Below are 12,906 nucleotides of genomic sequence, written 5' to 3' on the forward strand. Positions count from 1 at the left end.
ACTCTGTGTGGAGCAGATACGGAAACCTCATTGACTGAGACGGAGAGACGAGAGAATGCATGAGAGAGATAAAAAGCAGTTTTGTTGCGAGGATTCTCTACCTGGAAATACATGATCTAAGTGATTGACAGTTGGTGTTCAGTGGTCATAAAAGTAGGTCTTATTTACTTAGAAGAACTACTAAAATAGTGATTTTGTCAGGCAGGATAAGCAGCAGCTCTATAGAGATGAGTTGATGACTTGGAATGAAATAATAAAGTCATCAAAAAATATTTTATATGAGAAAGTAAATGATGGTTGATAAGTCATAAACAGTAATGGACAGTCACTACCATCATGGGACTTTTATTCATTGTTTTATTATGTGTTGTTACAGCATTCAACACACATAATCCATAGTGCATTCAATGTCTAAAAAAAGTATTGAAATCCAAAACCGTGATTCTTTTTTAAATATTTAAATCGAAAACAAACCAACCTCAAAAATCCCTAATTTCTCAGCACTATTGGAAACAGTTACGTCCCTCTATATTTTGTTTACTACAAAGCATGGAAATGTGTAATTTTCACATATGGTGATGCTGGAGATGAATATGAAGTTGTTAAATTTCCCTTTAAGAACATACCTCATGGCCCCATTGGGCAGGTAGCTTCCACTGCCCTTAGTCAGGTAAATCTCCTTGAACTTAAGTTGTGATTCCTGCTCTTCTTCCTCTTCCTGCTCCATACAGTTGGAGGAAGGGTAGGGAGTCGGGATGCGAAAGCTATTGTAAGACTTTCGACTGCCTGGCCTCTTAGGTACACCAGCCTCAGTAAATCTCACGCGGGTCTTGGTGTTAGTCTTATCGTCTAACAGACTGGTGAGTGACGCTGTGAGAGATCTCTGTGACAATGGAGAGGAGGCAGCATCTTGGATGCCCAGTAGTTCGTAAAGACCTGGGATGATGATCTGCATCAGCTTGTCCGATAAAAACTGGACAATCCTCAGACACAAGCCGGCAAGCTGTTGTTTTGTCAGCTGTATTCCAGAAACAGAAGAAGTGTTTTAAAATGTTGCATAGTGCGTCTTTCAAAAGCTTATGAACAAGGTTAAACATTAGGCAGAGTTTTCATGGTAATCTAATTAAATTGTCAGTAACATGATCTTACCGGGTCAAACATGCCCTCACGAATCCCCCTCCATTGCCTGAAAACAATATTGTTATAAATGTTGTCATATCAGGATGCGTGGCAGAATTGTTTTTATTTAATTATTTGCCTGATCGTGAAGTTATACTTGCTTTGTGTCAGTTGTTTTGGCAAAATTGCAATGTGACAACTTTTCTAGCAATGAATTTTTTTTTCCCGATTGATCAGTTTCTAATTTGATCTTATTTCCTTGAAGGTGTGATAGTACCAAAGAAAACAGAACATACTTCTCAGTTAGGTTTTGAAGGAAGTCCATAAGTGTCAGATGTTCCACATTGTTGAGCTTCCCCTCTTCTGTAGTTTCCATCACTGAGGTTGCTCTACTCCTGGTAGACTTGCTCTGCTCCTGGTAGAAATGTAATTATATTGCAAATAATACAACTTAATATACAACAAATATCATACTGAAATTATTATTAACTGTTAAAGAGTGGAGGAGCATTGGCAACGTTGGGCCAATTAAACAACTGCAACACAACAGAGATGGTTGTGGTACGTCAACATTGCCAATGATAGCATCACTATAACATTTTATTGGATTAATGTTGTACTATGAAATGACAAGGTCAACTTACCATCTCATTGACAGCTTCAGAGGTCAGGTGGTCATCCATCACACAGACAGGCAGGTCTAGAGACTGGGACAAGGCTCTATGGTCATAACCAGGAGAGAATGGAAACAACATCAGAGCAGTCCCAATGGCAGAATCTAACCACTGTCTTCATGTCAAAGACTCACTCACTCATTTGCTTTGTCAGACCTACCCCTTAGAATGACTTCGATATTAACACTGTTAGTAAGAGATCTCTCAATAATAATTCTCACAATAGCATATTGGTAGTAGTCAGTGACATATTAAAGCTAAGCAGGGCTGGGTGTAGTTAAAACCCTGAATGGGGTTCGATCCCGGGCTGAGGTGCTGCCTATTGTTTTTTTCTGAAAGTGTATATAATGTTGAAAATCTGACATGGTTTCAAAGGTACAAATTCAACCTATTTTATACAAGGTTTGGCTATGCTGAATTTAGTTTACAATGATGACATCATCCTGTGGTTGAAATTTCACCCTCAAAACAACAGTTAGGCCTATACCCCAATATATCCACTACCCCCCCCCCCCCCCCTACACACACACACACACACACTTTATATTTTACCAATATATATGGAGCCACCAGCCCTAAAGCATGAACATGTTTTTTTGGTAGAAAATGTGGATTAAGAGAAGCAAAATGATCTTTTCGCTAGTTTAATCTAAATGGAAGGGCAACATGACATTGACAAACTTTGACATATCTGCTTTCACCGGGATTTAAAAACCCAGGCTTTCCTAAAATGTTTACCTCAGCCAGTCTAGAACCCAGGTGTCTGCATATACCCCATTATCTCCACTACCGAGGTGTGTCTGCAAAACACATGCACTCCTCCATAAGGTTCATGGCTTGCCTATTGTTTTATCCCAGTACAAGAGGGGCAACTGGATTCAGGATTAAACACAAGCAGTCTTTAAGGTATATCTTATTACAGTTTAGGCCTACCTTATTATTTTCTTCCATCTGGCAATATCATTTTAAGGAATGAAATCTGTTTTGTTGCTAGTATTATTATTAACTGTAGGAAAATACAGCTGTAGAGTACAAGAATCAGCTACTTTCTGAAGGGCAGCCAAGCTCATAAGCAATTTAGAACCTACAGGCAATTATGACAAAATTGGAACGCATGAATGTGTCACAAACGCCTTGTGGTCACATGTTATTTTAGGGCGTGGCTCCGCATTCGTGACCGGGTCTCTTATTTCTATTTCCCGGTATCCGTTAGTGCTGGAATTTGCGATTAATACTTATTTATTTCCCGGTATCCGTTAGTGCTGGAATTTGCGATTAATACTTTTCTCATGCCGAAACCGGATTAAATACATACCGGTAGTCAAAAATTATGATATTCGCAATGTCATTAAGCAACAAAAAAAAAAAAAAAAAGCGTCTACAATTTCGAAACATGATTTTGTTATCAGTTCAGTACCATTTGTTTGATTTTGTGGACCCACGACTAGCCTTTATCCATGTTAGCTAGTTGCTAGCGATGCTAGTCAGCATAGGCTGCTACGTGATAAACAGTTCGCGTCAGCGAATTAGCTACCTAGCTAGCCAGCCTAACAAGCTGTCACATCCAGTGGAAACCGATGCAACCCTGCTGCCAAATAAGGGCTAGCTCGATGACCCGTGGCAACAGTGAGGTCCCCATGAGTTTCAAGGCTTTAATAAGTGCTGTCGTGCAGAAAAAGCGAATAAAATACTGGTTGATGAGCTAGCTAAATTAGCTAGCAAGACGGGTATGACCGTTAACAGCTTGCATGCACAAATGCATGACGACACATTGTATCTCAGTGAAGCAGGCATGCAGAACGAGATCGCCCCACCAAGCCAGATAGTAGAGGGGTACAACAACGCCGGGACACAGAGGCATAGCTCATACAATTATATTTTGTTCCAGACAATACATGTTGAAAAATAAATACCTGCGTCAAATACATGGAATCGCATGCTAGTGCAAAGATAGCTTGCATGAATTAAAAATAATAAAATCCGGTGACCACTAGATGGCCTCGTATACCCACATTTAGATCAACTATACTTGATTTTTCATCAGTACTGTGAATGACAAGCCCACTGAATCTAGTTTAATAATCTTTATACTCAGCAGGTAGAGGCCTAGGTACTTCAAATCAGTGCTTAATTTGAGCAGGATCATGCCAGAACAGGATCCGGCACCGTTCCGTTCTGGACTGTTTTGTTCCGGAACCTATTTGGCCGAATCCCGTGCCATGAAAAATAATTTTCACTTTTTTCTATGTAACAATTGTAATAAAAGCGATCAAAGTTCATTTGAGTTGCCTCTTCGTCAATTATCCTACCCACTCATCTCTCCAGAGTTGCACTTCATCATTTGTTTCCTTATAGAATCATAGCTGCATGAAGGGTTCTGGAGGAATTTTCTAAAGTTACGGAATTACTGTTCAGAAATAAATTGAATCATTCAGAATAGCCTAATACGTCATGAGAAACCCTCTAATTTAGCTACAGAGGACCAATGGTCCCTTTTTTAAAATAGCCTAGCTGCGGATTGTAACCCAATAACAAAGAATAGCCTACAGTCGGGAACGCGAGGCAAATCTGTCAGTGAAAAAACAGCACGCAGACAAAACAGGCCTTTTGCAATATTTCAAATACAATCGAGGGAAAACACAGGTTGAAAAGCAATGACTCTTGCTGAAAAGATAAGACTATGCTGTAGACTACCAAAATATTTGATCAACTCCCAAACATTGTTTTACAAAACAGGGAGAGGGAGAGATAGGCTTTTGACAGGAGCGCATCGATAATCTCCAGCGAGTGAACTGCGCATCATTGGGCGAGTCAGTGAAACTGGAAAGCATTTTTAGGACTAATTTCCTCCTCATATTGTAGCCTACTATATGTTTCTCCACAAACCTAGGCCTATAGGCTATTGATGGATTCAAGACAAGGTCGTTTTTATTGATCTCAGACACTAAGTTTGTCAGTGTCAAAGTAGCCTGCCATTTCGATAATTTCTGCGGATTAAAAAAAGATAATGCCAAAGTCTCCAGTCATGTAAAATTATGTAGAATTGCACGAAATGCGGTTTTAAAAAGGCCAACACTTTCCCGGACCCTAGGCTACTAAAAATGTTCTCCATGTTTGCATCTTCTATATGTGTGCACCCAAGTCCATAGGGGAGTTGTAGCAATGGGACAAGATTGTAACTACCAATTGGATACCACTAAATTGAAAAAAAAGAAGTCACCTTGGGGGTTTGTGGTATATGGCCAATATACCTCCGCGTTGCGTTGTGCCTAAGAACAGCCCTTGGCTGTGGTATATTGGCCATATACCACACCTCCTTGGGCCTTATTTCTTAATTGTACACAATTGGACACGTTTACAATTATTGTATGGTAAACATTGACATCTGTCTGGGTGGAACACCCTCCATTACGGCTCCATCAGTGTTGAGCCCCCTCAGTCTGATTGTATGGGACACTCAATTACGGCTACTTGTGTTTCCAATCTTCTTCCTCTGGCAGGATTACTTCCACGTGCAACTGTCAGACGACAAGTAGGTGAGGCACTTCCGGGAGCTGAGCTATGCTGGTGCCATCCTTCGGGACACCTGGGTCCTGACAGACGTTGGCATCACCCCTAGCAGTGCCATCTGCTGCCTGCTGAAGGTACCAGCCGAACACCTAGCTGTTTCTACCCGTGCTTGAAAATGCATATCAAAGTGAGCTGGCTATTGCTTGAAACAGCTTCATACTATCATTAACATAAAGTGTTTCAGATATAGTGTGGTGATATATAGTATGGTTATATATATTATGGTGATATAGAGTGGTAATATATAGCATGGTGATATATATAGTGTGGTGATATATTGTATGGTTAAATAGTATGGTTATATAGTATGATTATATATATTATGGTGATATAGAGTGTGGTAATATATAGTATGGTGATATAGTATGATTAGGTGATTTAGTTCATTCAAACAGATGCCATTAATACAGGTAACGAGTGGACGACAGAGGAGACTCTTAAAGAAGAAGTTACAGGTCTGTGAGAGCCAGAAATCTTGCTTGTTTGTAGGTGACCAAATACTTATTTTCCACCATAATTTGCAAATAAATTCATTAAAAATCCTACAATGTGATTTTTCTGGATTTAGTTTCTCATTTTGTCTGTCATAGTTGAAGTGTACCTATGATGAAAATTACAAGCCTCTCTCATCTTTTTAAGTGGGAGAACTTGCACAATTGGTGGCTGACTAAATACTTTTTTGCCCCACTGTATAGTGTGGTGGTATATAGTATGGTGATATATAGTATGTTGAGGTCACCCTGCTTGAGACATAAAGTAATATTGCCCTTGCTCAACCAAGACCATGGTTATGGTAGAGTGATTGGTTAGTAAGGACACTGCTTTATACTGAGACCATGGTTAAGGTAGAGTGATTGGTTAGTAAGGACACTGCTTCGTGAGTGTGAAGTGTTGTTGTACAGAGGTCCCTGGGTACATGTCCAGAGCCAGACAGGGACAGAACTCACTCTGTTCCACAAGGTTCTGTGGAAGATTTGCTAACAGAGGAGAGTGGTTATGTATCTAAGTACAAATTTAACCATCAGAATAATGTTTATTTGTGTTCCTTACTTACACATCCCTTCATTGACATAGTCAAAGCCAGACCTTCTGTCTGTCTCTCCTTCTTGCTGGTTGACTAGAGTGGAAATCTATAGTATTGTATGGTTGACCTGGGATAGAGCTGAAATGTGGCCCGATGTAGTGTTGCCTTTGTACCAAACACCCTTACAGTCATAAACCTTTTCCCCATGTAATCGCCTCGAGTCTGGTGTTCGCTAACAGTATCTGAAGAGTCTGTATACCCAGTGGTGTATAGTACAGCAGAGTAGAGTACAGCAGAGTAGAGTACAGCAGAGTAGAGTACAGCAGAGTAGAGTACAGCAGAGTAGAGTACAGCAGAGTACAGTAGAGCACAGCAGGCCGTATAGTAGGAGAAGAAGAGGCCCTTTGGGTTCATTGAAATACATATTCATAATATTTCTGTTAACAATTTAATCTGCACCCAGATTAGTCTTCAATTTAATTTTCACCCAGATTAGTGTTCAATTTAATCTGCACCCAGATTAGTGTTCAATGTGATAGAACAAAACTCAGTACAGCACATGAATTAGAAAATGTTGTTACAAATTTGAGCCACGAGATGGTGGTAGATTATAAGTTTAAATAGCATGGACCTTTGATTTGTCTCTGGATAGAAATTGCCCTTGGGCACAGATCTAGGATCAGTTTACTCTCACCAAATCCTAACATTTACCATTAGCAGTAAAAACACAAACCAGACCTAAGACCAGTGCAATGGAGCCACTTCATCTTACCCCTGTAATTATATGACTCCTAACTTATATATACTGAGTGTACCAAACATTAGAAACACCTTCCTAATATTGAGTTGCCTTCTGCCATCAGAACAGCCTCATTTCGTTGGGGCATGGACTCTACAAGGTGTTTGAAAGCGTTCCCCAGGGATGCTGGCCCATGTTGACTCCAATGCTTCCAACAGTTGTGCCAAGTTGGCTGGATGTTCTTTGGGTGGTGGACCATTCATGATACACACAGGAAACTGTTGAGTGTGAAAAACCCCAGCAGCATTGCAGTTCTTGACACAAACCGGTGCACCTGGCACCTACTACCCCGTTCAAAGGCACTTAAATATTTTGTCTTGCCCATTCACCCTCTGAATGACACACATACACAATCTATGCCTCAATTGTCTCAAGGCTTAAAAATCCTTCTTTAACCTGTCCGCTCCCCTTCATCTACACTGAAGTGGATTTAACAAGTGACATCATTCAGGAATCATAGCGTTCACCTGGATTCACCTGGTCAGTCTTTGTCATGGAAAGAACAGGTGTTCATAATGTTTTGTTTACTCGGTGTATAAACACAACATAGGTATTTATGTAAAACAAGTGAATTTACTGTATGTCCATGGTCTTATACTTCAGCGGGAGCCGGTGGTGCGTGTGTTCAGTGCCGTGACGGGGGAGACCCTCTCAGTCTCGGGCACTGTGTTTCTCCTGAGTACGTCTGTGGCCAGGCTCATGACCCTGGTGTCCCAGCAGTGTGGGCTTCCCGTCAGCTCCTTCAGACTGAGCTCTCCCACCGGCCTGCAACTCTACGACTGCAACCGGCTGCACGACTACGCCATTGACCTGGGTATGGCCTTCCTTGTGCAGTAGATCAATGGTCCTCTGGCTCAACACCTTATGGATGTAACACAGAGACAAATGGACTGTATGGAACACATTCTTGGTTCATGGCAACCAGGAGGACAACCTGCATGTGTCTCTGTCTCCCAGGGGCTACTCTACGGTTGGACACCTGGGATGGGTGGGCGGAGTTCCTCAGAGGCTGCTTCCTGGGACACAGACTGACCGTCCAACGACACCATTTCCAGAGACACCAATCTCAGACCTGTGTTTGCCTCACCAAACTCCGCCCAGATCCTCACCACCTCACTGGAGGCCTTTTCTCTCCACTGCGACCGCACACCCAGAGAAAACGCCATATACTGTTTGGCCTTGGCCAGGTTAGTCCAAGTTTAAATGACAGCTACGGTGAATATGAATATTTCTCTGGAGATTTCTTATGGAAGGTGTGAATACTGTCAGAAGAAGCCTCCTATAATCAGTGGTGGTGGGAACACATGTAAAAGCTGTTTACACACTTTTTATTTTATTTTGTTCAAGCATTTAACCACCTTTTGTGGAAGATGCATTGAAAGTAGAGGGAGCGTTACTTCTTTAATCCTGAACGGCAATCAGCATTTACCAGTCAATGGTTTTACCACTACATCACTGCCTATGATATACCCTTATCCTCCCTGAATAGATTTCAGTACAAACAAATCATGAGCCAACCATCATGCTTAGAAGGTACATAGTCAAATCAAATCAACTCAAACTTTATTTGTCACATGCGCTGAATACAACAAGTGTAGATCTTTCCGTGAAATACTTTACTTACAAGCCCTTAACAAACAGTGCAGTTCAAGAAGAGTTAAGAGAATATTTACCCAATAAACTAAAGTAACAAATAATAAAACAGTTGAACTTGTCCGGTGGCCATTTGATTAATTGTTCAGCAGTCTTATGACTTGGGGTTAGAAGCTGTTATTGGTTTACCCTAACAAGTCCTGAAACAAATCATCAGCCAACTATCATGCTTAGAAGGTATATAGTGTCTTATTGGTTCACCCTAACAAGTTGTTTCCGTATGGGGAGAGGATAGGATGTAAGGGCGCTTCATTAATGTATTGAGGCCATTACATATACAGTATTTCACAATGCTAGGACACAGATTTGGTCTCCTAACCTTGTTCTGGTTGATTGACTCTCTAACAGTGCCTTCACAAAGAGACCATGGTTGTAGCAGCTGAATGTAGCGCGGACTCTGGCCAGGAGGAGTGCTCAGCACATTGGGTAGACACCAGGATCCTGGTCATTAGACTGCTGAACAGCTTCTACCCCCAAGCCATACGACTGCTGAACAGCCCCAAGTCATTAGACTGCTGAATAGCTTCTACCCCCAAGTCATTAGACTGCTGAACAGCTTCTACCCCCAAGTCATTAGACTGCTGAACAGCTTCTACCCCCAAGTCATTAGACTGCTGAACAGCTTCTACCCCCAAGTCATCAGACTGCTGAATGTTAATTAAATGGCCACCTGCACTATTTGCATTGACCCCCTTTGTTACTGATGTATTTTTCGAATTGTTTTCCACTGACTCTCTTGAATTGGCTCGATGCACACTCACTACACTCTACCCACACATTCACTGTGACACTGACCGACTTTCACACTAGCTGCTGCTACTGTGTTTATTATCTATCCTGATTGCCTAGTCACTTTTACCCTTACCTACATGGACATACTGTATTACCTCAACTACCTCGCACCCATGCACATTGACTCGGTACTGGTACTCCTTGTATATAGCCTTGTTATTGTTATTGTGTTACTATTTAGAAAATATTTTCTTACTTTTTTAACTCTGCATTGTTGGGAATGTGCTCGTAATAAAGGATCTCACAGTTGTTTTCTGCGTATGTGACCAATACGATTAGATTCTCATCTGAACAAATGAATGCTCTCGTTGTTTATAATGAGGAATTTATTTAAATAATTTGGTTTTCCTTGAAGATTTGAATGGGCTGAGAAAGCCTTTCGTGATGATCTAGACAATCTGGTGAAAAGGGAGGGTTTGTGACTCTTCTCTTCAAGTGGGAAGGACGATGCGATATCATAAATTCCCTCTGGAGAAAAGGAGCCATGAGATGTTGTCATCGTCTCTGCAACGAAAGACCATCCAGCATGCCATCAATTTACATTTTAACTAATTTATCAGACACTGTTATCCAGAGAGACTTACAGGAGCAATTAGGATGAAGTGCCTAGCTCAAGAGCACATTGACAGATTTTGCCTCGTGAACTCAGGGATTCTGAACCAGCAACCTATCGGTTACTGGCCCAACCTCTTAACCCACTAGGCTACCACCCAGCCCACAGTACAGTATGTCATAGGTAACAACTCAGAGGAGTACAATGTCTTTCCAAATGAATTAGTGGAATGGTAAAGGGATAATGTCTCAGTCTTGACTGAGCAGCAGCCTAAACAGCAGCAGGGCTTACCTGTAAAGTACACAGTAGGGGAAATGTTCTGAGGCTGGTACTCCAGAGACTCTTGAGGACAGAGGTTCTTACTAACTTTCTTGGAACCCTGGTTGGTGGGAAAAGGCACATTAAAACAAACTGAAATTTTTGTCGATATCTTAAAGTACAGGATATCAATTGCAAAGAAGCAGTGCAATGCCATGACACAAAGAATCATATTTCTCATAAAAGGTCAACAGCAGTGTTATTCATGAAAGATGTATGTGTACTACACCTTTGTGTTAAAGGTGAGGACCTGCTCTCCAGTACTGCTGATGGTATCCCTTTCCAAATCAAACACGCCTTCTACAATGTCACTGGTGGCCACACTGGTAGTGGACTCAAAATAACATTTAGCAGTGGCTTTGGTGATCATTTGAAGAATGACCATGCAAGTAGTAGTCTTTGGATCGTTCTGGACTGAAACATCAAAGTTTATGTTTTCATACTCATCTGACCACTGTCTCAGGAAGCCCTTCACTGTCTCTTCAGCAAATATCTGGAGAAGCTGAGAGGAGAGCTCCTTGGATATGGCACATTGTTCCTTTCCCCATTTCAGCCTTGAAAGAATGGAGTCTGAAGCACTTTTGGCTGCTTCCAATGTTAAGACCTGTGGAGTGCTGTGGCTGTCCTGAAGGGCTATCACTTTATCCACCAATTCATGACTGAAAATGTGGATGGTCCAAGTGGAAATTATTTTTCTCAATTTCCTAACAGCAGATCGGAGGTCGTCAAGATGAGAAGCACCCTGTCCATCTTCCTGTGTGTTCTCAACACTTTCCACCATAATGTCCACTACCACCCCAGCAGCTTGCCTGACTTTGTCCACAAAGGTTACAGGAAGTAAGTCCTCTGTGTGAAAGAAGTCCTCAATGATTGTGTTTCTAACAATGGGAAAGTCAATCTGAGCAGGAAACTCAGTGGGGATGGGAGTCCCGGGTAAGGCAAAGTGCCATTTCGACTGCCTTAATTTTGAAGTAGGTGTTAGAGAGATGGAGGAGCGTGAAGAAGAGGTATTTCTTGTATTTTGGCTGTCAGCACTCCTACAACGGATCGTGTCAATATCCTCCAGCATGGATCCTGAGAGCTCAGAGGTTTTAGGTAGTAATTTGTGCGGAATGTCCACACAGGCAACGTTTCCTCCAGGTGTAACACTGCTCTGGTTGACCTCAAGATGGCCGAGACTTGCTCTTTGTGATGCAGGACTGCTTTGATATGTAAAGATTTGGATTGAACCAAGTGTTGTGTCTGATCTTTGAAGATCTTTTCTGAGAAACTCCGTAATCTTACTTTCTAGACTGTAGTAGATGTTACGAGCAACAGACCAGATCCTTTTCTCAAAAACCTGTCCAGTGGTGAGCAGGGAGGTTCCAGATACCATGTCAGATGATTGGGTGGTCTGGGTGAGCTCCTGCTGGTCTTTCACCATGGTTTGTATAATATCAGTAGATGTGGTGGATGTAGATACAGACTGGAGGTACTTATCTGTTGTGCCTTCCTCCACAATGTTAAATGATCTAGAGAGGACCTCACTCACTCCTTTCTCAGCTTTGGTTTGGAACTCATGACTAGAGTTTTTGGAGGCTCTTTGTTGAAAGACTGTGGGAAGATGCAATGCCTTTGGAGGCAGCCGTGCTGCAATCTAGACTTACTGGAGAGGTTCGCTCAGTAGAACCTTGGAGACGTTCAAACATGTCTTCACATGGTGTTGGGGACCTTGACAAGGAGATGTCCTTCAGCTGAGACAGAACACCACCTACCAACATGGTGACCTCAAGGGACATATCAGATATTTTCTTTCCTACTGTGGAGAAGCAAGGTGCATTTATTGTCTGATCCTCGCATGAGGTCAAGATTGTTGAAATGACCTGTTTGGTACTATTGTTCATTAGACCCTCGTCTGTTTCAGTCCAGAGAAGTTTTGAACTCTCGCTGACACCCATGTGTAGAGTCACTTCCTGGTTCAAACTGGGCAAGTGAGGCACACTCTTACTAGCTTGCGTCAAGTTCTGGCTTGCCAAACCAAGGTACTCCTCAGTCACAAGATGTCCAGAGTCCTCTGTGGGTGTATGGCTAGACATTCTTCTCTGCACGTCTGACCTCCGCCGGTGAATGGTGAAGCCCTTTAATGTCTTCTTAATATTTTTATATAAACTAGTGGTAGCAGACCAGATCCTGCTCTGTAGCTTTTGTGCATTTTCCTGGAGGTCAGGTTCTCTCTCCTCTACTTCTGCAGGTTGCGCCAAGCTCTGCAGGTCTTCCACAAATGTGTCAATGATGCCAAAGGCAGCAGAATCCGCACAAATATCCTTTGACAAGGTTCTCTGGTTTTGAACGGAACAAGACCTAGATGCTACAGAATAAGCAGGCTGTGCACTAGTTAAGCTACTGGTGGACTTTTTAACTAGGA

General features: G+C 41.9%; 3 protein-coding genes across 3 annotated transcripts in view; 1 reads left to right on the forward strand and 2 right to left on the reverse strand.

Moving 5' to 3' along the window:
• Positions 1–497: 497 nt before the first annotated feature.
• Positions 498–1,526, reverse strand: LOC116361830 (uncharacterized). The gene is made up of 3 exons (XM_031816120.1): positions 1,416–1,526; positions 1,150–1,186; positions 498–1,018 (listed from the first exon to the last, which is right to left on the reverse strand). The coding sequence occupies exons 1-3, from the start codon at positions 1,493–1,495 to the stop codon at positions 527–529; spliced, it is 609 nt and encodes a 202-aa protein (XP_031671980.1). The 5' UTR covers positions 1,496–1,526; the 3' UTR covers positions 498–526.
• A 3,529-nt stretch (positions 1,527–5,055) lies between these two features.
• Positions 5,056–12,906, forward strand: part of LOC116361836 (protein ANKUB1-like) — a 28,009-nt gene continuing 20,158 nt past the window's right edge. The window contains exons 1-3 of the mRNA XM_031816131.1: positions 5,056–5,490; positions 7,790–8,000; positions 8,144–8,373. Coding sequence (XP_031671991.1) covers positions 5,479–5,490; positions 7,790–8,000; positions 8,144–8,373 — 453 coding nt within the window. The 5' untranslated portion in view covers positions 5,056–5,478. The remainder of the gene's footprint in view (positions 5,491–7,789; positions 8,001–8,143; positions 8,374–12,906) is intronic.
• On the reverse strand, positions 9,837–12,667 carry LOC116361835 (uncharacterized). The gene is made up of 3 exons (XM_031816130.1): positions 10,732–12,667; positions 10,476–10,563; positions 9,837–10,135 (listed from the first exon to the last, which is right to left on the reverse strand). Exons 1-3 carry the CDS (start codon positions 11,923–11,925, stop codon positions 9,915–9,917), a joined length of 1,503 nt encoding a protein of 500 aa, XP_031671990.1. The 5' UTR covers positions 11,926–12,667; the 3' UTR covers positions 9,837–9,914.

This window comes from Oncorhynchus kisutch, unplaced genomic scaffold (assembly GCF_002021735.2).
Source record: "Oncorhynchus kisutch isolate 150728-3 unplaced genomic scaffold, Okis_V2 scaffold748, whole genome shotgun sequence".
Lineage (NCBI taxonomy): Eukaryota > Metazoa > Chordata > Actinopteri > Salmoniformes > Salmonidae > Oncorhynchus > Oncorhynchus kisutch.

Excerpts from the sequence above, each read along its gene's own strand:
- LOC116361835 (XM_031816130.1), bottom strand. The coding sequence starts at position 11,925 with ATGGTGAAAGACCAGCAGGAGCTCACCCAGACCACCCAATCATCTGAC. Across the intron at positions 10,564-10,731 it reads TCCTCACCTTTAACACAAAG|GGTTCCAAGAAAGTTAGTAA; the intron begins GTGTAGTACACA and ends CCCACCAACCAG. Across the intron at positions 10,136-10,475 it reads CCCTACTGTGTACTTTACAG|AGACGATGACAACATCTCAT; the intron begins GTAAGCCCTGCT and ends CTTTCGTTGCAG.
- LOC116361830 (XM_031816120.1), bottom strand. The coding sequence starts at position 1,495 with ATGGAAACTACAGAAGAGGGGAAGCTCAACAATGTGGAACATCTGACA. Across the intron at positions 1,187-1,415 it reads CTTCAAAACCTAACTGAGAA|GCAATGGAGGGGGATTCGTG; the intron begins GTATGTTCTGTT and ends TATTGTTTTCAG. Across the intron at positions 1,019-1,149 it reads GTGAGGGCATGTTTGACCCG|CTGACAAAACAACAGCTTGC; the intron begins GTAAGATCATGT and ends TCTGGAATACAG.